The sequence below is a fragment of the Thermobia domestica genome, chromosome 17 (assembly GCF_964235325.1).
Source record: "Thermobia domestica chromosome 17, izTheDome1.hap1.1, whole genome shotgun sequence".
NCBI classification, from domain to species: domain Eukaryota; kingdom Metazoa; phylum Arthropoda; class Insecta; order Zygentoma; family Lepismatidae; genus Thermobia; species Thermobia domestica.
Genome location: NC_137470.1, coordinates 171,669,092 through 171,693,612, shown reverse-complemented (window position 1 = coordinate 171,693,612; position 24,521 = coordinate 171,669,092). Strand labels below are relative to the sequence as shown.

Genomic DNA, 24,521 nt, shown 5'->3' with positions numbered 1-24,521 from the left:
TCGACTTTCGGGTGCTTTAGTAAATAAACGGATGAATATGTTATAAATTGATTAGAGTCTGTATGTTTTCTTATGAAGCAGTGTGTATTGTTCTGAGTAGTGTACAATATAATAAGATATAAATATTTGAGTGTGGCAATAACAAATCAATCGTTTGGTAATTCCTTAAGTGCATTTGATGAGCTTAACAAATATTTGTGAATAGACCTAACTTAATATCGTTCATCCTAGCTTTAGAGCTGCTTTACCTTAATTAAAAATACAATCTGACCAAAGCAAATCGCTTTTAATAAATAGTAATCTTACGGTTTCGGCAATGTACCAATGCCTTGATCAGAGACGTTATCCTACTTTGAAATTATTTCGTTTTTGTCTCTAAATAAATCCCGTATAATCTGTTTCTCTGCTTTAGTCACCAATTATATATCTTTGTTCCATATGATAATGAGATAAAACAATTGGTGAAGAAAGCAGAAAAACAGGTTATACGGGATTTACCTCCTTGTTTCACATGATAATGAGATAAAACAACTGGTTTTGAAAGCAGAAAAACAGGTTATACGGGATTTATCTCCTTGTTTCACATGGTAATGAGATAAAACAATTGGTGAAGAAAGCAAAAAAAAAAAAAAAAAAATTATACGGGATTTAACTAGTGAAAAAACTGACAGAAGTTCACAATAGGATAATGTGTCTGATCAAGGTATTGGTATATTGCTGAAACCGTAAGACTACTATTTATCAAAATCGATTTGCTTTGGTCCAATTTTACTTGTAATTAAAGGAGGATGTCGTGTTTTGGCTGCTTACGAGAACTTTGCCAATCAACACTTTGCTATTGCTCGCAGAAGTTTAATTTTTGGTCGGTAGATGTGTATAGTAGTTTTGCGTCTCTGTGTCAATTCCCCCCCCCTGACTCTTCCTTTTACGCATATGGCATGGGCTCAAATTTTTAGCACAGCCCTAAAAATCTTTGTAACTCTTTTCTTGAAAACTACTCAACAGATTCGTTTAATTTTTATACCACATACCCTACACTAGCTGGTAATGCTACTGAACTAGGATTATTTTTCTAGGCTACATACAAAGCTAATAGTTATTTTTTAAATTATTCGAAGAATTTTATTAATGTGATTTTTTATATTCACCAAACAGTAATTGAGAGAAATAAAGGAACTATGCTATAATTCTAGTTCAGTAAATAGATGTACATATAAGTAAGATTTGTGCAAAATTTGGCTACTTTAGCATTAATAGCTTGTGAGAAAATGGTACATAAATGTCCAAAATGCAACTTTGAGAAATTAAAAAGTTGAAAATTTACAATGGATTTTCACCAATAAGTCGGATCACAACATTGAGAAAGCACCACAACCATATTCTTCCTCTTCAGCTATGTCTTCTTCAGCCTTCTGACACCTTTTCTTCATTTTCGACTCCTTGGTAAGCTTTTGGTTTGCCAACTCAGGTTTCGTTATACATTTTCTGCCCATGTCACGCAGTAGGTTGCAGGTGTACTTACCGCTTGACATTTCAATCTTTTCCAGAACACAAGTTCTTGCTTCACGGCCACTTGTAAAACATGGAACAGCATCATACATTGCAATTTGTACGATTTTTGAACCCGCAAATTTGGTTTTTAGGCATCGTTGCCATATCAGTACATTGGAACTTTCATTGGGGTTCTGTGTTTTCCCATACATTTTCCCAAAAGGGCGTGATCCGCAAGAGCTCAGTAGATAGGTTTGATAGCCTCCACCACTGCAGCACACAATGAATGCTTATGTTTGTAATGTTCTTCAGTTGCTTGAGATCTGTTATACCCACACCAAAATTTTCTCCTATGGGACTGTGCAGTTAAATATAATGGAAAATTTTCCACCTAACATGACTATACATAATATCCAAAATTGTCCGGCTTACGAAAAGTTTTTTCCACTTGTTTCTACATCGTGATGAAAATTTTCCGATCTATGAAAATTCCTTTCACTTGTTTCTACAGAGCAATAAAACTTTCCGATTCACAAAAAGTTGTTTTACTTTTTGCTTCAAAATGATGAAAATTTTCCGAATCATAAAAAGTTCTTCAATTTTTCCATATAAGACACAAAATATTTCGATTCATGAAAAATTGTTTCACTTGTTCCTACATAGTACTGAAAATTGTCTGAGCCATGACAAATTTCAGATTCTTTAAACGATCTTTCAATTTTTATCATTTCTATACATGAATTTAACCAATTTTATGATTGATGAGGAATTGTTACTTGATTACTGATATTTTTTTAGAACGGAAAACTTTCCGGAAAAATATAGCGGAAAATTTTCCACCTCACATCACTAGGGACAAAGCATATGCGTTGGTTTCTCATTAGTTGAATATTTATGAAAGTAAGTTGCCCACACTGTTTTCTGCATCTCCTGCAGGTTGTCACCGTCTTTCCTGATAACTTAGAGGTATATTATGGGAAAGTAATCATTTTTTTTGCATTAACTTTGCTAACACAGACTAATAAGGTAAACGAAGAACTGTGCTCTCAGAACAGTAAACAACAGTAAGCCAAATGATCTGTGTATTCTTTTCTGAACGATAAAACAAAAATCTATTTACTACATCATTACAGAAGATTGGGATGATCAAGCAACCTGGAATGAACGTCGAAACGGAAAATAGATATTTTTAAGCCTGAAAATACAACGGAAGTACACAATAATTTGTATTTCTCGAAGGGTATTTCATGTCGTACGAACATGAAACTTCCAGCAATAAAGCTTCAAAGAATATAGATTCTGAAAATACTACTTTCCAAAAATCGAAAATTTCGACCCCAAACACGGAATCCCCCCTTAAGGCCTTACTTGTAGATTATACTATTAGTCTTCGTGATAATACTTTGGAAAGCTTCAATTCGTTTTCAAACCATTGCCAAGCCAATTCTGCAAGGTAAGGCCTTTAGCACTGGACCTATTATTAGAAAAAAAATGCAACTTCGTAGAATTACTTTTAAATATTTAGAACACAACGCCCTAATTGACTTAGAAACACTATACAAGAAACAAAATGCGCAGAACAGAACGAAGATTTAATTATTTATTTATTGAAAAATCACCAGATACAGCTCAGAAGCCATTTTATGCCCGATATCTAACAATAACAATGGAAAGGATTTGGGAAGGTATCGCCAGGGCTTGTTTAGTAGGTACCAATTCGGCATTTGCCTGACAGGACTGAGGAAAAGCCTGGAAAATCTCAGTCAGGATATTCGGCACTGGGAATCGAACCCACGTCCTCCCGAATGCGGAACCAACGCTCTACTACTTGAGCTTAGAAAATGCATGACTTTAATGCATATTTATGCAACTGTTACCTCAGGACGGGGACAAGTAAAATGGAAAATGACCCCCTAACTTAATTTGTAGTATGTCTTGGCCCATCGTTCATTATACATTGAGCATGACTGCCTTAAATCTTTGTTTTCCTTTTAGAACTATTTCAGTTGTTAGTCTTCTAAACAAACTTTTCGTAACACCTTCCTGATTCTTATCTTTTCGTTTCATCCAGCCAATTTGTTTTACCGGTAGTTTACATGTTCGCACTTCCAGAAAGCTTTAATCCTGCTTTCGTAATGCCCTTGCTAGTAACATACAAGTATTATTTTGATTCAAGAGTTCAGATATGTGTGCTAGTTTATGTATCATTACAGGGAGCAAGATTATATTATTTACCTTTTTGATTGTTATTTTTAATTACAACGTACAATCTTTTGTGAGAGCAATTGAATCACCAGTTTTAAGAAAAGAATGAATCCAAAACACAAAATGTTGAGAAATAGAAAAAAACTTTGTAACTGACGTAGTTCTCACTGAAGAACCAGCAAGTTTGTACTGGACCTTGAGAACTATCCACCATATCACTCACATGTAGAGCAAAGCTTGGAAATACGGTAGGAGATAACCGTGAGTACAGAAAGTCATTTCCTTTTTTTTTTTTTTTTTTTTTTTGCTTTACTTCCCTTCTTAAAATTGACAAACCATTTTATAATGCTTAAAATTCAGAGAGATGTGAACTGACTTTGTGAAGGTGGTTTCTGATGACTACTTGACGAGATATTGTAAGAAAGCGCTGCTCTTCTTTCGTTGTGTGTGACATTTCAGCAGAGGCTTCTGAACAAATAAGGCAGGGGTCGCTTCTGCCGGCTGCCGACTTCAGTCGCTTGCTGGCGAATCCTACGCGGCAGTGTTAAAAATAACTGGCAACTACAACTATTTTCGAGTGAGAAGGAAACGAAGCCACAGTTACCGCTACGAAAGAAGGCCAACCCAGGAAAAAAAAAGAAAGAAATGAAAAAAATAACAGGCACTTAGCGTTCACAAAACGGCATAACCTCAAAGTACTCATAACATTTTCAAACACGTGGATGTTTTAAAACAACACGCATTATCTGCAGATGAAGGGTGACAACTGTTCTTGTTAACTGTCAAGAGCTTAGCATCAATGATTTAGAACAGGTTTTTGATTTTGTACACTCCTGTTAAGAAAAATGGACACCCAGTGGCGTAGCAAAGGGTATCCTCGAATCAAGTTGCCCCAAGCACAATCTCAGGTATTCTGAACACTGTTGAGTACTTACGCTTGTTTTCGGGTTTTTTGTCCACTTATTTATACCGAAAGTATTTTTTCTTTTAATTGAAACTATCTGAAATTTTAATAATTTTATTTTACGCATTTATTTGTCGTGTCTATTTAGATGTCTTTTGCATCATGCAAACTCATTTATCTTATACTAGTGGCTTTAAATTGGCAAATTCCCTGCATACTTTAATACCTAAATAAAATTAAGAGCATACAGTTACTTTTAAAAATAAAAATTCTAGTTTTAGTACAACTTGAAAAGTTATGTCTAACAAAAACTTTCACAAATTCAAAATAAGAAGTATGAAGCAAAATGGGTGAGGAAACAAATGATAATACGTAGTTCTCGTAGGCAGGCAGGCGATACAGCAAGTAAGACATCTGTTAACGTCATCGAAAGCAGACAAACGATAGGACAAATAGCAACATCTTTATTGTTGTTACAGGCAGGGAAGCAATAAAACAGGTAGCTACATCTTTCTTGTTATTGAAGGCAGGTAAGCGATAGGGTAGGTAGCGACATCTGTTATCGTCATCGCAGATAGACAAGCGATAAGGCAGGTAGCGACATCTGTTATCGTCATCGCAGATAGACAAGCGATAGGGCAGGTAGCGATATCTGTTATCGTCATCGCAGGCGGACAAGCGATAGGGCAGGCAGCAACATCTTTATTGTCATCGCAGGCAGACAAGCGATAGGACACGTAGCGACATTTTCATTGTCATCGTAGGCAATCATCGTAGGCAACTAAAGAATGATGAGAAAGGCTAGAGAAAAAGTAAAATGCGATAATGATACCACTTTCGGTTAAAGTCTTCAAATGGATCTGAGCTTTAAAAAAATGTCATCGTAGGGAGGCAAGCGATAGGGCAGGTAGCGACATATATTAGCGTCCGCGCAGATGGGCACGCGTTAGGGCAGACAATGGCATATATTTGTGCGACTTTATTATTAGGATTAGCGTCACGCATAGAATGAAGGATTGAGACATTATCTGTTCATTATCAAGATATAAATTTAACATTAGTGAAATTGAATTTGATTTATAAATATGAGCTGAAATGCCCGTTCTCCACATGGAAGAATATGATTATGGGAAATATTTTAGATTTTTCCTCCTTAGGATACTCAAATGCCTTCCAAAGTAAGTGTAATGATAAAAATCCATAAGATATTCTACTTTCGCCATAAAGTTTAAAACATCTTAAGCCCCTAGAATACGCCCTTTAATCAAAGCGGCATGATAAACAGTCAGCCTGAGGTGGATGCTGAATCCCATCGAAGCTACAGTCTTTCACTGCAGCCTTGGAAACAACAGTCGTGTGAGTTGGAGCATTGTCATGCAGGATGAGAGCTCAACGCATAGCCACTAATTCCGGTGGCTGCCTCCAACGAACTGACGCAACTGATCAACTGAAACTGATTCATTATTTCTGTCATAGATGGCACTATATGTCATGGACAGCTTATTACCAGTGACGCTATATTTCAGTGTCAGAACGGAAAGTTTTGGAAATACCCTAGTACTTTATAGCCACTTGTATCTTAATAAAATCTTTGCTCTATAACAATAAGTCTTTTGCCTGATTTTGATCCGATATTTCGTTTTCTCGAACTATGATCTCCTGATGTGGTTCTGTAATGCAGCAGCTTTCTTGGAAGCTAGATAATCTTTCGGTGAGTGGTCTATTGTGTAAGCGTCTTGCACGATGGACTCTGCACCCTGCAACTGTTTCAAGTTCCAGTCTCAGGTTCGGAAAGCATGATAATAGTAGGTTATTTACGAAATAAAGAAATATTGCAGTCTAGTGATTAGAGAGAATTGGACTCACGTCCGCGTGATCTTGGGTTTGATTCCCAGCCTTTGCTTCCCAATTTTCGGCGTCTACCCAGTGTCGTGAGGCAAACTGGGAAGTCACATGACTAGGTCTAGAAAGCTCGTGATACACCTGTTAGAGACAGGGCCACACAGTGCACTGATCACGTGTTTGTCGATACTCTGGACGTAGTTCAACCGCTCGCTAACAGATGGCGTTGAAGCGGCTCAGCCCCGCAAAAGGGTTTGCTTTTAAAACCTTTATAATCTCCGTGTTTTATAAGGAGATAAACCATGAAAACACATTCAAGTTATGACTTTTGTCTTGGCAAAGTTGCGGTGGGCAATAGCTACGAAATAACGCATTTATTCACCGTGTTAGTCCGTCCTTTCTTCGTGTTTTGATGTAAAAGATAATCTCATAAAGTTTCTCCGTATTGTTTTCGAACACCCTGTATAACAGTATAAATATGATAAGATAAGCAGCAACATCTATTATCATCATCGCAGGCAAATAAGCGATAGGATAGGCAGCGGTGTATATACATATTATCATAGTTGCAGCCAGGCAAGCGATAATGCAGGTAACAACATGTATTCGTGTCCACGCACTCTGGTAAGTGTTAGTGCAGGCAGTAGCTCATAAAGTTTATCCGTGTTGTTTCCGAACTCCTGTATAATAGTATAAATATAGACTTCCATACGAACACACTAGCAAACATTATTCCGGTCTTTTAAACATGGAGATGGCCTACTTTGGCTCTTAATCCTTCCATTAAACGAATCGTTTCCAAAAACAAAAGTGGAGCATTGTGTGACGTGCAACGATCACTAACCGTGCAGAAAAAGCCAATAAATATAACTTAGCGTAGCAATTCTCTTAGTGCAATTTTTAAAAGTCCGGAACAACTTGATCCATAAAATCACTGTATACTGATTGCTTCCTTTTTCCTGATTTACTGGCAAAGTTACGCCTCCACGAATTATATTTGGCATAAACGGTCATGTTTGGAATTCATGCAGATCGATCCTAAACGTGCTTCACTTGAGACATACTTAACTACAACCCTTAGCAACAATTAACAAAGAAAGAAAAATACAAGAATGCTAATAATGGTTACTCAATGTTGCGAGCCATTTTTCGAAGCTACTGCCAAAAATATAAATTCATTGCAGTTTCTGGTACAATAAGTTCCACATTAAATTTCTCAATGATCTACATTTGAGTGTAAGAATAAATAGTCTAGTCTGTGAAGAAAATATGGCTTGGTTCAAATAACCAGTATTTTTTTTAAGTTCTGGAGCCTAAGTTTGGTTAGCTTTCGAACTCAAAAATCCAAATGTGTATAGATTGAAACAAATACTCTGAGATTTCCATCGCGGTTGTCACTATTATTGACTCTTTTGCGAGAGATCCCAGTTCGATCCCGATAGGAGTGCATATATATATATATATATATATATATATATATATATATATATATATTTCGAATTTCAGGACTACATCCCACGTAGCCTCGGCAATAAAAAGAGATGGTAAACCTAAAAGAGAACGCATTCCATGTATCGGATATCCCATAATTCATACAAGAAGTAATTTTGATAGAAAACACAGATTTATAGTTTAAAATGTAAAATTTGTATTGATTCGTAAAGTATACAGCATAGGGTTATGTACGGAATAGCATGTCTGGTAAATGACCTCTGTGTCTTTGCTGGCAAATTTACACTCTTTTGTTGAAATTTTCTATGATCGTTTTGAATAAATGTGGCTGAATTTCTTTGATGTAACCATCAATTTCCTCCTTCAAGGTGTGGATGGTCGTGGGCTTATTGGAATAAACCTTAGAGTTCAGAAAATCCAAAACAAAAAGAACAAGGCGTTACATTACATTCAAATCTTTCATGAGAATATGCTGTAGAGACCTTCTCGAAATGTCCAGTTCTTGACCACGGTTTCAAATTGATGTTCCTGGACTTTCAGCAACACTCTCACGAACTGCTTCGATGTTTTGTGTTGAACGACTTGTTGAAAGACGGCCAAAGTGTATAAGATCACAAATTGATCCAGTCTCCCTATTTTAAAAAAAAATAATCTCTTCACAGTTGATGAATTTAAATCACTGTTAAGACCATATTTTGTACGAAAATTGCGAACTGTAACTATCAAACCTTTATTAAAAAAAAAAAATTGCTCAACAATGAAATCGTGTTGTTCTTTCGTGTAGCGCTCCATTTTTAATAACCCTGAACTTTCAGCTATCGCGTTGGCTCTCAGCTATCTTTTTCTTTTCGTTGACAATACCTTACAGCATAAAAGGAACAAAATTCAAATCTTGCGTGAAATTTTGGGACACTCATTACATGACACGAAATGATTTAGTTGAAATAAGCAAACATTTGTTTCATTTTAATATCCCACGACTATGCTCCGAAACTACACTTCGTTCTGAGGGGAATTTCAGTACTTTGGGGGAGAATCCTTTGCCCTTCGATCCACACCCTGAAATCATTACTGAGTAGTGTTACACATGAGACGAGAAATAAGGTCTTCTAGTCTCGTCTCGAAAATTTCGATACCCGTTTCCTAAATTTAAGTACTGTATTTTTTGGAAGTAATCTTGGTAGAATTGTTAAATTGTACTAGGAAGTTCAAATGCTGTATAGGAAAAGCTGTCCGGTAATTAACATTAGTTAAAAAGATGTATACAGGGTCTTTCAAAACAACACCGACAACGTTTGGGAGGTGATTCCTGTCACTAGGATAAGACAAAAAATATAGATCAATCTGAGTGCATGAATGCTTCCTTTCGGAATTGTAGGCTGCCGAAAACATGAAAAAATGAACTTAAAGGTCCATACTTTCAAAACTATGAGTCGTGCCGTAGTCGGGTCAAGACTTCACTCAGTAACTAAATATGTGCACTACCCAAAAATACAATTTTCTGAATCCTAAGGTACTCACAAAACAATTTTTATAGAGGGAGTTTGGTTATGGGCATATAATTTGAAGTACTCACCAACTGCCTCTATAAAAATTGTTGCAGAAGTACCGGAGGATTGTGAAACTTAGATATTTGGATATGGCACATATTAGTTCCTAAGTGAAGACTTGATCCGACTACCATGGGTCCAATAGTTTTTGAGCTATGGATCTTTAAAATTCTTTCTTTCTATGTTTTCGGTAGCTATAACTCCAAAAGGAAGCATTTGTGCACCCAGGTTGGTCTATACTTTTTGTCTTATCTTGGTACCAGAAATCTCCTCCCAAATGTTGTCGGTGTTGTTTTGAAACATCCTGTATATCACCCAGGTTCCTTAAAGTTGATATCCAAGCGAACTTAAAAGTCGCTCACAACACAGAATTACTATTAACTGATTTTAACAATGCAAATTTTGATGAAATGGTTAACTACCAGATTCGTGAAATGCCTCGCCTCGTCTCGAATCCAAAAACAATGTGCGAGGGTGTCTCAAAAAGTAATGCCTCCTGTGGTACAAAAATATATTAATGAACATATAAGATCAAAAGGTATTTCAGATCATATCCTGAAGTGTCCTCTACAGGAAACTACAGTTCAACATAGTCTCTATGGTTTTGAAGATATTTTTTTCCATTGTTGAACTCAGGCATCAAAACCATTTTGGAAAAATTCAGGGATTTGCTTCTTGACACACGATTTTAAAGCTCTTTTATTTCAAACTTTGTGATATCTGAAGTCACCAATTATTCCTTGGGCACAGCCATACGAGACGTTCAACGCATCAGCAACATTCTGAACTGTAATGCGCCTATCTGCTCGAGTCAATCCATCAGCGCATTCTCGATTTGCATCTGTGACTAATGTTGCCGACACCTTCTCAATTTATCTACAATCTCTGTTTCTCCCTTTCGAAAATTGTCACCTAACGCCACACATTGCTGATGGCCATTACAACGTCCGCATAAGTATTTTTCAAGCGATTATGGATTTCTTCAGGTGGACAACCTTCTTTTGCCAGAAACTCAATGACGACTCTTTGTTTTAGTTTCAGAACCATGGTTCTAAGTAGTCAATCTGAAAAATAAAAAAAGACTACATTAGTAGAATAAGGTTACCTCTATAATACCATGCATAGATAGTTAAGTAGTTGTAATAGAAACAAAATTATAGCGAGGGAGGCATTAGTTTCTGATCCACCCTCAAACTTCTCGTGTCGTTTTCGACAGGAGAAACAATACTAAACTAGAAAGTTCTTGTCACGTGAGGAGATATTATCACCGAATATAAGCATTATATATTTACTTATCATATAACTGAAATGGACAAAACAGCACTGGATACGAATTTCAATTTTTAACATCAATGTAATTAAGAAATATGTTAGCAATGTCAATATTGGATACTTATGGGTCTCATGTCTCCTTGCAGAACCGAAAAGGAAAAGGCGAAATTCCAACAAGAAGTGTATGAGCTTTTGGCACAGCTGGAGTCATCCAACAAGGAGCGAGTACGTATTTTATTTATGCTCTTATTTATTTATGAATTTCATTAAGTAACAAAGTTAAGGCTCTGTAACCTTCTCCAAACACTTAAACATGCACTGTACATACAGTATATGAGCTTGTATTGTTCATAAAATACATGAAAATAGTGTAAACAATTAAAACTGAAAAAAATAAACTACATATTTTTCATTTATAAAAAATAAAGAAAAATCAAATTCACATTGAGAGGAAATACAAACTAAAACAAAAATAATATGAATAACAAAACACGAATTCAGTATTGTATATAGCTAAATAAGTGTGAAGAGACAGAAATTAACGGTTATTTAGGGGAAAAAATTGGCAACTCTTTATATGCTATGTAGCAACTGGAGCAAATTACTCCAGAGGCCAGAAGGGAAAGAAGGCGTTTGCTCCAGGTAGCTACATCTGCCTCGACTATGCCCTCCAGATAATGCATTCTATTGTAGGTTAAGTCATATAACAGTATATTTTTCTGTCAGTAAATCTCAAGAGCTGCTTAATTCATCACCATCAATTTTGGTTAGGATGTAATGGGTCAAATTCACTGGCGTACAAGTGGAGAATCAAATTCACTGGCGTACAATTTGAGAATCAAGTTCACTGATGGAGATGTTTCATCCACTTTGGTCCCAAAATATGACCAATCAAAAATTAATTCCCCACATTTTCCTACGTATTAGTATATCAGGGAATCAACTTCCCCTTGTGCTATGCAACACACACAACATAGTTGTTAATGTGGTTGCCTATTTACCAGACAATTTTCTGCTTTCAAGGAGTTGGTTTACGACAAAATATTTTACATAAATTTCTGAATTTTCACGTTGTGCATAGTGTGATTAAACAAAACTCCTTGCACTGTAACACTGTAATGTGGCGTACAGTGTAACACTGATAATTCTTTCATTGCATGTGTTAGGATTCACTTACGTTAAAATATTAAATGTGGTAAGAATGTCGCAACAAAGGTAGCTACTATCCTAACGTAAATAAGACCGCTAGTGTTTGCCTAATGGTTTACAATTAGCATTCTCTTACTTTCGTTACTGAATACCTAGCTCATCTGGGACCTCATTCCGTATCATCTTTTGCAAACTTTACCTACCGCAATGCAACACAAAGCAAAATATGAGTTAAGAACTTTTAATGGCGGTTCTGTGAAAATAATTGCGTAGCATAAATCAAATCGGAAAATCAGTATGTGATCTAGAATATTGCAAACTGAAACGTGTGATATTTGAGAGTTAGGCTGGAGACGATCTGAAATATCCTTGCAACAGCCAACAGCCTGCGGAAGCTCTAGTCGACTGAGGGTAGCGACCCGGAGTCCGTGGGAGCGCGAGCCCAAGCGAGTAAAGCGAACCAGGTCTGAAACATTCTCATGTAAATGTAAGTGCGCGATTAAGAGCTACACCTTTTGTTTACACAATTGTTATATCTTAATTAACCTACTTTTCTACGAAGGGCTTCGTCCTGGGAAATTGTTATTAATTCTCTTCAAGACTGGTTGCGTACCACAGTCAAGTCATTCATGTATTTCTAGTGACATGAGAACCACAACGTGAGAATCCTCCTGTACATCTCACACTATACACGATTTGTTCAGTGACTATATTCTCAAATGATGGACTATTTTATTAATATCATGTTCAAAAGTTTATAAAGTTTATATAGATAACTCTAAAAGGCTCTTGAGACCACAAAGCGGTAGTCTTCATGCCTTTTCAGAAAATCGCTGCAATATGTTCTAAAGAATCAAACGTTAATCATAGTTTAACTTATGTTAATAATGTTGGAACTCCATACCATAAGCGGATCCCCCTTCATGCATCAACATTGCGAGCTACTTCGGATCATTTAATTAATTTTAACGTTGTTTGATGCTCTTGCGGTTGATGGTCTTTATGAATCGGCAACACCCCTTATTGTTAATAGCATTTTTTAAAAAAAAAATGTTTCAGCGTATCATGCCGTATGACTGTCGTATCATAAGTATTTTCAGACCACAGACCAGGCTTTTCTTTTGGTAGTATCTTTAAGCCAAAAGGGAAACTATCTAATAAATCTAGATGCGTCAGCTTTGTATAAAAGTATGTTTCTGTATTATCCGACAACCCAGAAAGAATATTTCTATAATGTTCTGTAAATTTTCTCCAAAAGTAAACTTTTATTTTAGTGAAATTAACATGAAGAAATAACATGTTAATAAATAGATTTCGAAAAAAATGTGCGAATAAATTAAAATATTTATTATGGGATATTGCATAGACTGTGCTCTTTTTTTATCATTTCAAGATATTTTAGACTAAGAAGGGACAATATTACAAATTGCTTGAATATATTTTGTAAAGGTTAAGTAAAGGCACCAGGTTAGATATTGAGAAATATTTTCTCCTTGAAACTTAAGGTTTCAAAGAAGAATCAATACTTTCTGTTACACGGTAGTCAAATTCACGTTGGGAATAAACCAATGAGTCCGCATTGATCGATTGCCAACCCTACGGTGATAAATTAACTTTTAGTGGGCGAAAATTACATATTGATAAGCAGCTCGACTCGCTACGAACATACAGCATGTGAACCTAATCGGACTCCTGCATCACAGCATTGGAAACGTCACTGCAAACAGATATGTTGACGTGAGAGTATCTCTCAACTTTAAACGTCAATTCGACTGCCGCACACAGTGGTAAAGGAAAAGGAAGTGGGCTAAAACAATAGTTATCATCAAAGAACATTGTACCATTCTTCCTTTATTTATTTATTTATTTATTTATTTATTTATTTATTTATTTATTTATTTATTTATTTATTCTAGTAGGTAGAGCTTTGGTATAGCAAATTATAATTTGGAATTGTTTTTATTATTGGCTTTTATTATAAAATTTATTATAAACTTTATTTTGCAAATATAATATAATAATGTAATTTTTAATATAAAGTTGGTATAAAGTTATTTTTATTAAATGGTTTTGGAAAAGATCCCTCAGTAGCAAGCTATGTAAAAAGAAAAGTGTAAAACATGCGTTGCTTCACTGCAAGCCAAAAATGTATTTTTTTTACAAAGCTACATTGCAAATAGAAAACGTTAAAGTTGGTGTAAAGGGACAAACTTTGCCGGTAGATGTCACTACAGTCTTCGTATCTCTCTTATGTATTTTTTACCTTTCACGAAAATTCACGATTTCTTTTACAAATTTCAACCTAGAGATTTCAAATTTTTAGAGAAGGAACTTCATAACCTATCGAAGACAACAATCCGTGCCGATTTTTTATTTAGAATTTTCTTCATTGTTGAAACAGTTATATTGTTACAGGTTTGAATATCCATTTCAACAATCAAGCCATTTCAACAATGAAGAAAATTCTAATTAAAAAATCGGCACGGATTGTTGTCTTCGATAGGTTATGAAGTTCCTTCTCTAAACATTTGAAGTCTCTAGGCAGAAATTTGTAAGAGAAATCGTGAATTTTCGTGAAAGGTAAAAAATACATAAGAGAGATACGAAGACTGTAGTGACATCTATTGGCAAAACTTGTCCCTTTAAACCAACTTTAACTCTATTGATAGTTAAGGTTTTAGGTTATCGTAGGTACTTTCTAGGCTTTACTGCAAGCTCAGAAAGGAAATTTAACCAGTTAAAACTAAGGCTGTCCATGGAATCTTCCTAGTTGTATAAGGCTCCAGATGAGGCAGTAGCGCTGCTATTCTCTCATCGTTATGTGACTTGTAGTACTCTAACGTAAGTTTTTGTTGTTTATAAATAGAAACATGTATAAATTGTTTTATAAACACAAACATGTGTTATATTACAATATTATCAAAGCTAAAAATGAAATCAATATTATTTTCTTTTTTAAGCATTAATGTAAGCACCTTTAGTTTTAATTAGCCACATAAGTATTCAGATATTAATTTAAATGTTTCATTTACTCATTCTTTTTCTAGTTGGTGAGTGTAAAGCAGGTTGAGAAATTGGAAATCACCGTCCATGACTTGAACATCAAGATTGAGGAGCTCAACCGCACCATCGTTGATATTACCTCCCACAAGACAAGATTATCTCAGGTAAGACATAAAGAGAGTACCCTAGATACATAGAAATTACATGGATTATCAATTAGTTCCATTGCAAGCAAGCAACAGGGACCAAAGTATGATATAAAACACACAATGTCTGTGAGAGAACGATCAAATCACTTTATTTTTGTGTTTGGGAAAGAACTTGAAACTTAATAAAAGACAAAAGTGAGGAATACGATACTAATGACAGTTTTACAGTAGTCAAGGAACTTTTTGAATGTTCTCCCCAGATGATATTCTAGTACATTTACTTAAGCGTTAGCATTTAGTCAATAGAGCACGACTAGGGTAACAAATTCCTTTCCTTTGAAGCTCTGAAGAGTATATGGAAAGTTGGAAGTAAGTTAGCTAGAGTGAAAACCTGCATTGGGAATTAGAATTAGAATTAGAATTAGATATTGCATTTAGAAGAACTGAAAAATTATGAATTTATCCACTTCCGCATTATGTTAGTGACTATCTCTCTGACATAAATTCCTCTAACTTATTCGTGTAGAGATAGAAAGTTACATCCTTTACATAAGAAAGAAATGAATTAAAGCAGGGTAAAGACTACGTTTCCCTTATTAGGAAACTTTTTTCACTCGCGTTCTCAGCTTTAGATAATATTGAAATATTTCCTATAATCTAATGTGTGCAGTTCCATTGCGATCTTGGGGGAATATTCCGATCTATAAATATTTTTTAAACTAAAAATGGACTTTTATAGTTCTTTATTCTAAGCTCCTCATGTAGAATTAAGGAAGTGTAAGTGAATTTTTAGCTGTTTTGTCCTCTGAAATGTATACGCGACTTTCAGCTTGAAAATGATGTGTAATCGTAATTCAAGTTAACAATCAGAATAGATCCATTAGAAAGACAAAACCCATTACTTTGTAGCTAATAGCAGAAAAATCATTGTTTAGTAAGCTATCTGACGAATCTCTGTGCAGTTAACTGTAATGTTAACCCGCCCAATTAAGTTGATGCATCGCATATTTGAACTGCAGGATTTGTATCTTTGCACTCGTTTGCAGAAGTTCAATTCTTTACAGCGTTACTGATTTACAAATATATTGACAGGCACAAATTCTTTTTACAGGAGAACATCGAGCTGACAAAGGAGGTACAGGAGCTGAAGGTGAACATCGAGAACGCCACCTACCTGAAGTCGCAGCTAGCAACTCAACTTGAGGATGCACGTAGACGACTCGAGGACGATGAGAGGGTTAGTATCTAAGTGCTTCAGGATTATAAAACTTAGAATATCATCACACTTTACTCAGACAAATCTAACTTATACATTCAGAGACAGTTTGGTAAGGAAGGAACAAATGTTTTCCGATTTTCAACTGATATGTTCATATGCTTTTCTTAGTTACAGCTCACAATCTGTTAAAGAATGATCTATCAAGACTTTCCTCTTGATGTAGAACTCGGTCATTAAAGATAAATCGTAATAAATGAGCTTCTCTTACAATTTTTCTCAAGAAAAATTGTATTAAACAAGACTACACTATCACCAATATAGATCATCAAAATGACAAGCCCGTAATAATCTATTTTAATAGGTATTTGTTAACAAACTTACTTCCAGTGAACATACTAAAAAAAGAAGAAAAAAGAAATAAAAAAAGAAAGAAAAAAGAAATATATCCAATGTTAGAAATCTTATATAGATTTACAAAAGTTCAAAATTTGACATTAGCTTCGAGAGTCAGTCAAAAAAGTTCGTTGCACTGCTTAAAGAAATAAAACAGGATAGGAATTTTACAATAACTTTATTTGTATCGTAAAGTTCCATTCACAGTCTACTTTTCAACGTAATAACCTCCGTAATTTAAATATTTTTCGAGCTTTCCTATGCGTTCTGCAAAGAAATCCCATCCAATGCCCGATAACTATTCTTGCACACTATCATCTGAAATACCCAGTTCATTAGCGATTTCGTCTATTGTTATGGATCTTTTGCAAGAATGCATTCATTCACGCGAGCAGCGATTTTCGGATTTGTCGCAGTTGATGGTTTTCCCTCGCACTCATCATCGTTAATATCTGTACGTCCGTTCTCAAACATACTGCACCACTCCTCGATAGCTTGACGTGACATTGCATTTTCACCATACACTTCATGCAACTGCCGATAAATTTCAGTGCAGTTACACCTTTTCTTCCACAAAAAACGAATCAATGCACGCATTTCCAATTTGGACGCCACTTGCAGCTGTCGAGACATGTTTACGGCTGGAACACCTCCACTTGCTTCGTGAAAGCTGCTACGTCACACAATACAGCTCGATGTCTGCAGTGTTGCCACACAGTTTCATCAAAATAGCCTTTGACCGAAAATATTTACGAAGGAATGCAACTAACTTTCTGACTGACCCAAGTACTTATTACAAGACCTTGATTTCTCCTGTAACGGAATGATGTTCACTTATTTGATCTATAGCCTGTCTTAACAGCTTTCCAAGCTAGACACGGTTCTCAACTTCTTTTAGCTATTGTTCGTCATAGGGTTTCTGAGCTACGTGGTTAAATAATGGAACTATGATAATATATTGAATATAGGACCATAAAGTACAGTCTCAAGAAAGCTGATCTTGTTTCTTCCTAAAATAGCAAATGAAAAGTTAAAGGACATGTGGAAAAATGACCCTCATTTTAGAAACGAATAAGCTGAGTCTACAAAAGCAATGTTAACACTCATGTGAGCTGAACTGTGGAATTATTTCTAGTTCGAAAAAAGCATGTTCATTATGCTGTTGATTGTAACTTGAATTTTTCCCACAGTTCACCTCACACGAGTGTTTGGCTTACTATACACTATGAGATAAATCCTAGGAAATCTCTTACGATTTATCTTCGGAAAAATGTTACGACATATCTCTAGGAAATCCTACCTTTTTGTGCCATACACGTCAAGATTTTTTTTTGTCTGACCTGATTAAGTGCTTGAGAAATGCAATATATATTTCTCACGAAATATTAAACTCACAGATGGAGCTCACACATATTGGGATTTCTTGTAAAATGTTCTTTCAAAATTATATAACACTTCACAAGTTTGTGAGATCCAAAATAGGATAGCACCAGGATAATTATGCCCATGTTTGTCAATTGTTAAGTTGTATACCTAAAAAAAATACTTTCTCACACCTGATGTCACTTAAATCGAATTTTTACAAATTTGCTTTCCGAAATAAAGAGTGCTCTAAACGAGAGTAATCTCATAGGATCGTTGAGAACATACTAAATGACATGCGATCTGATGCCACACACGTTGAGATTTTGACTCTAGGAAAAATCGTAAGAGATTTTCTAGGATCTATCCTATAGTGTATAGCAGGTCTTTTCGTTGTTTTTGTGAACTCAACCCACTCGCTTTTAGAATTAGGGCTACCATTGCTTCCCCCCATTCCCTGGAATTAAGCTATTTCTCTTACATCTCATAATATCAGAGTAGCCATTCGCACAACACGGAATATGAGTCTGTTCTGTATTACGAAAACTAAATATGCTACAATCCAAAGGCCGTTTATGTTTAGGCTTTCTACTGTACTCAACAGACTTCTCATCTACCAAAGATGTCTTAACCTTGAAATATTGTTTCAGTCCACATTATAAAAAATTTACATTTTTCTTAATATGCTTTCTTGATATTCTGTTGTATTATTTTTTGCCTATTATTGATGCTACATATTCCAGTGTAAAATAGCTAACGTGTTGTATCTGGAAAGGTACATATAAACACTATAAATTTACAAATACCTCGCATACAACTCTTATTAGAAGAAAAACTAACTTGTATGACTTGTTTCTATCATTTTCTAAATTAATGTGCATTTTCCAGAGGAGATCCACTCTGGAAGCAAGCCTGCACCAGCTGGAGGTTGAACTGGAGTCCATCCGTGTCCAGCTGGAGGAGGAATCCGAAGCTCGTCTCGATCTGGAGCGGCAACTCACACGAGCCAATGGAGATGCCCAGACTTGGAAGTCTAAATATGAGACAGAGGCCGCTGCACGAGCCGAAGAAGTCGAGGATATTAGGTAAAGTATGGAAAATAGTAATCAAACTTACAAATATAAATTATCCAATGTTGCAAGCACACATTCTGTTACTAAATTAATTAAAGAATCAATTTATATAGGATCAATGGGGGCGAAGTGTGTATACTTCAACTATAAACTATGTTCTCGTGGCAGGTAGTATATATTGTGAACGTTTTCTTGATACAGACATAATGTTCATTTTGTTAATTATCACAAGTGAAATTGTACCGATATGTGTAAGAATTAACATGTAGTGCATGATTTAAAGGAGATGTACGAATTACCTACTTTGTCCCAACAGAAGGAGCAAGCCGGATAACCTCATGGGGCGAAGTGAGCATAAAATAACATATTTCACTACTACACATATACCTACTGTCAGTGGGTTATTCTAAACAATGTTCAACAACCCGTTCTATCTATCTATATATATACAGAGACAGAGGGTAAATGGATAGATTTAATTCTCTTTCGAAACAAACCAAACGAGATAGACAGAAGTACATTTTTTACTGGACACCACAAATGACAAGTAGGGATCTTCACAGCACATTAATACAAGGTGGTGTAAGGAAATTAGATAACAGTGTAAGTGTCTTGGAAATGAATTATCCAAGATAGACGGTTGCCAAAAGGTATTGGAAAGATCTTAATCCAGCAATGGATGGACAATTGTTGATAATGGTATGTACGCATTTAAAATATAAATATCGCTTACCATTATACTCATGTCATCCCAGTTGTCATTCTTGATATCTGAGCGTCTGAGACTAAGAAATAAACTTTTATACCTTGTTCTCAGAAATTATATGTTTAACCCATTAGCTGTAAGAATTTCCAAAAAAGAATAGTTAAACTAAAATTTACTGCTCCTGGGTATAACGAAGTAAAATTTACTATTGTCTCGATATAACAAACGGTTCTGCGAACTCTAAATATTTTAACAACCAGTACTAACCGGCTGAGTAGCACCACTGCCTACTCTATCCTAAATGCACTGCAAAATCAGATAATACATTTTCAGGCTTAAAGTATACAGTCCATTTTGTAAAACTTGCAATTGTACTGGAAAACAATGTGCTTCTCCTGAAAATGTAGAGAAAATCAATACCCCAGAAATAGTTCGTTTTCACTGTATATAGTTTCATAAATCGCAGAGTGCATGCATTGTCATAGATTGAAGTGCAATTAACACACTCTTGTCTGGAAGCTATATAAGTTGTTCCTATATTCTATTTGCTTCAAGTTTCTATTTACGGTAGGAACTTCTTGCAATGACATCTATAAAGCATTAATTGACCACATATGTAAACTCACTTTCAACAATTTCTGCAAACGAACTTATCTTTATGGGAAACACCAACACAATATTCATGATGCCAATCACTTGGTATGTTTTAACCTGTTAGTTCATTTTCGTCAGGTACAAGTACCCGTAATAAGTTCAGAAGTTTTCCTACGAGAGATTTTCAATACATGGGGTGGGAGCAAACAGTACTGCAAAAATACTGGCAACCTACGTGAGCACGATCTTAAATATGTCACCGGGGGAATTTCTCACCTAAGCCACGCCTTACATTATTACTGACTTTTCCCACTTCGCCCCACATTATATCCTTTCCGTTTTGGGACACAACTTATCAGCAACAATTGCCACTACATCTAGTTATGTAGAAATCCTTCCTGAATAACTCTATGACAGCCATTTTGTTGTAGTTTCGAATAATCGGTAGTATTACTTATCATCTAAGGGACTTATGCTGAGTCGTTTTGGCGTATTATTAGCGTCATACTAAAGGTCTGACTACTGCAGGAAACATATGTCAGTTGCACGGCACTAATCGGCACTAATACTAATCGGCACTAATCACGCGTCATAACGACTCTGCATAAGACCCTAAGACTCCAAAGTTGGCCAAGCCGTTGACAGTGGTTTGTATCCCCTTCTCAATTCAACAGGAAGACATAAGCTGCCTACTGTACTTCACAGAGTCCAGAGACAATTCAGCTAAACACATCAATTAACTGCTGGTTTTAATCAGTGACAAAACTTAAAAATGCAAGCTAACGTTGTGTTGCGAGCTCAAATTTTCCTTAGCACTACCACTTCACCTCTGTACTCACTTCGCTCCCAATACTATACAAAATTTAAAATACGATTACTTATTGTCAAACCGAATTATGATACTAATAGAATAATCTAGTATATAAACAAGTGACTCTCTATTCACAATATGAAACTACAGTAGATATCCAAACTACACGAATTTATTACTCAAACTTGAAGTAGTACATCCATAAGTTCAAGCTGACGTAAAGAAATAAGATCAGAACCTGAATTGATATCAGAAATCCATTACTAGCAATCTCTGATTGCTTTTGCTCTGAGTGGATTAACATTAAAACTGAAAATGTTAATTTTTGTCTATCACTTCCTCTTGCAATAAAGAAATAAAATTAAGGGTGACATATATTCTTGCGGTAACGAAAGGATATTAACACCCAATGGCTTTAATTCCCGGTCGCTGTGCGCTTTGGAACCCAAACCCAATCTCCATACACCGTTCTATTCGCCCAAACTCTTCCAAGCGGATTGCAAAAGTGTGTGGAAGTGATTCGGTGTGATTCACTTGCATATTGGAGGACAAGGACCACATTTCGAACAAGACTTTGGAATTAAACGTTACGCAAAAAATAAAAAGAACATTTACAACTTTATTGTCACAAATTAAAACGTAGATTTTGCGTTGTGTTGACGTAATCCTTTACAGAATGACTCCCAATGGTTGGTAATTAATATAGAAAAAAAAAAAAAAAAAAAACAGGAAAGATGGAACGTTTTTCCAATCGGAATAGAATTGCGTTTGAGACTGCCATCACTGTATAGTAGAATAGAAAATCGAATCAAAATACAAAATGATTAAGCATAGTTTTAATGTGGTTTCTCTGATTTTTCTTTTATTCCCATCTATTCTTCATACTTACCACCTATATTTGTAACATTACATTATTTTGCATTTTATAACAGGGCCTAAAATTCAACGAAATCACAGCTCCACACTGGTAAAAATTTTATATAGTATAGAAAAACTAGTTTAGTCACCATTTGTTTTGACATATAATCAGTGTTCTGTCCAGTACATCATGTTTACCTGCGATCAAAATTATTATTATTATTATTACTGTATTATTATTATTATGTAGAAAAATGTTGGCATATTTAATTGTATTGTATTAAACCATAAAATACAGGAAACTAACCGGTAAGAAAAATAGTCACACTGGAAGAAAAAAGTAACTTTTTCTTACATAAGAATTTCAGTCATTTTTCCGTGATCATCACGCTGCCTCAGTCTGTTTTCTGCCGAGGCAAATACACCGTTATACCAGGGCTGTTCCTTTGGCTTCCTACCAACTTCAAAACGCCTTTCCTTTCTGGCCAGCCATTTCATAACAGCAGGGGTTGGGCTAAAATCTTCAAACGGACTCATATTTATATTAACGTGAAGGTAATTTTTCACAGTAGTGGGAGCCAAAGGGAGTCTGTTATCTATTTTCAATGTGTTGTAGTCACTTATAAGTCTTTCAAAATAAGAAGAAAATGGTTTCGAAGCAACAACTCGGGATAGACTTGTTCACAGAGCATGAAATGACTGATTTCCACAGATTCTCATGAGAAGGCTTTTAGCATCCAGACATTTCAACATACTGCACGATGTTCCCTCTCTATATTGCATTGCGAACTGCAAAAGATCTCTATCAGGACAAATAACTTTGTGGCGACTTAGGAATAAGTTTTCAGATTTGACAGATATTATACTGTTTGCGATTGTATGTTGTACAGTCAAAAATTCAGATTTTTAACTGTTTATCATATAGATTTTAGTAATTTTGCACTTATTGTGTTTTTGCACTCACATTGACATATGTTGTTTTCAGCTTGCAAAAGCACAGTAAGTTGCATTTCTTGAAATAAAACCATTAAAAAACACGTAACAATATTTAACAACACTTGTAAACTCAACATGGGCCTATAATTTTGAATATATATATATATATATATATATATATATATATATATATATATATATATATATATATATATAAAATAGGTTCATAAAAGCGATACGGGGGGGTCTAATCTACAGCATTCTACTTACTCCCCATTATCACTGTAGCATACACAAAACGATGGAAAGTAATGACGAAGGAACAGAAACAGATGTTACGTTTCTTATATTAGTAAGCGTACCTATTTTCAGGGATCCCTCCAACGTGGGGCATCGTTTTCCGCACTTAACATCGCCGGGACGCCGCCCCGCACCTTACCCGCACTTAGAATTTCCGCGTTAATACGTGAAAAGAATGAAAATACTCCGAGTTGGTGAAGTACTTCTCCACTGACAAGACCATGTACTCTTTTCCCCAACATGCCCAACTTGGCTCAAATTTACTGCGTTATAGGCTACTGCCTTCTGTACCTGTTCATACTGCTAACTGTGAGCGCGATTTCTCAAAACCGGGTAATATTTAGTCAGTAGTGGGTGCCCACACTAAGAAATTCCTGGAGGGATCCCTGTATAGTTTTACTAAGGCTTTGAATTTCGTTCCATATAAACATAAATAGACCTAATGTCGAACGCCCAGCAACAAGGAAAATTGAATACCCTATGCTGCTTGTAGGCACAAAGTACCGGTAAATCAACTAGATGAGAACCATGTATCAGGTGTCGTGTCTGCAGGCATAAAGACGAGGAACATTGGCTTCCTTTTTGTTTGTTTATTTCCTTCCTCTGTTCCATTTTCGTTATTGTTTCTAAAGTGATGAAATTACTTTACCGAAGACAACAATGCATCGTCACCAAACAGCGAACACTGATCTATAGACAAAAGACTTAACCCGGGCCGGCTAGCGAGATTTTTTCCCCATGCAACTTACGCACGGATAATATTTCCTGTTATGATTGGTTGTTGAGAGTCTACGGTGCTTCGGCTAAATTTTTGGCGGTTATTGATGTATGTTATCTTTGGTAGTACATATTTCTATAACGGATTCAAAGGATCGTGTAATTTTTATCTACAAAACAACATATTTCATTATATCGGAAAAGCGTAATGTACTATTGAAACAATAGATAAACGTGCAGTTAGTTGCATATTTTAAAACTATATGAATGCAACCGAAAACGTTTGAAAACTAAATATAGTTAAAAAGTTCCTTCACCTCAAAATTGGCAATGGTTTCCCCTGCCATCTAGGATACATCTATACGTATTAACTCTGGCTTAATGTCATATACTAGCAGTTATATGGAATTGAGTAACCCATTGCATAATGAATGTATTGAATCAGTAAGACAGTTTGACACACTAAACGCGTTTAAATACATAATCCGAGAAAAGTAAGGTACTCACATTAATACCACTCCACACTTTAAGAATT

General features: G+C 35.5%; 1 protein-coding gene across 1 annotated transcript in view; it reads left to right on the top strand.

Moving 5' to 3' along the window:
• The window catches only part of Prm (Paramyosin), a 153,495-nt gene that overhangs the window by 77,171 nt on the left and 51,803 nt on the right, over positions 1 to 24,521 (top strand). The window contains exons 5-8 of the mRNA XM_081744655.1: positions 10,863 to 10,941; positions 14,913 to 15,032; positions 16,129 to 16,254; positions 18,880 to 19,076. Coding sequence (XP_081600781.1) covers positions 10,863 to 10,941; positions 14,913 to 15,032; positions 16,129 to 16,254; positions 18,880 to 19,076 — 522 coding nt within the window. The remainder of the gene's footprint in view (positions 1 to 10,862; positions 10,942 to 14,912; positions 15,033 to 16,128; positions 16,255 to 18,879; positions 19,077 to 24,521) is intronic.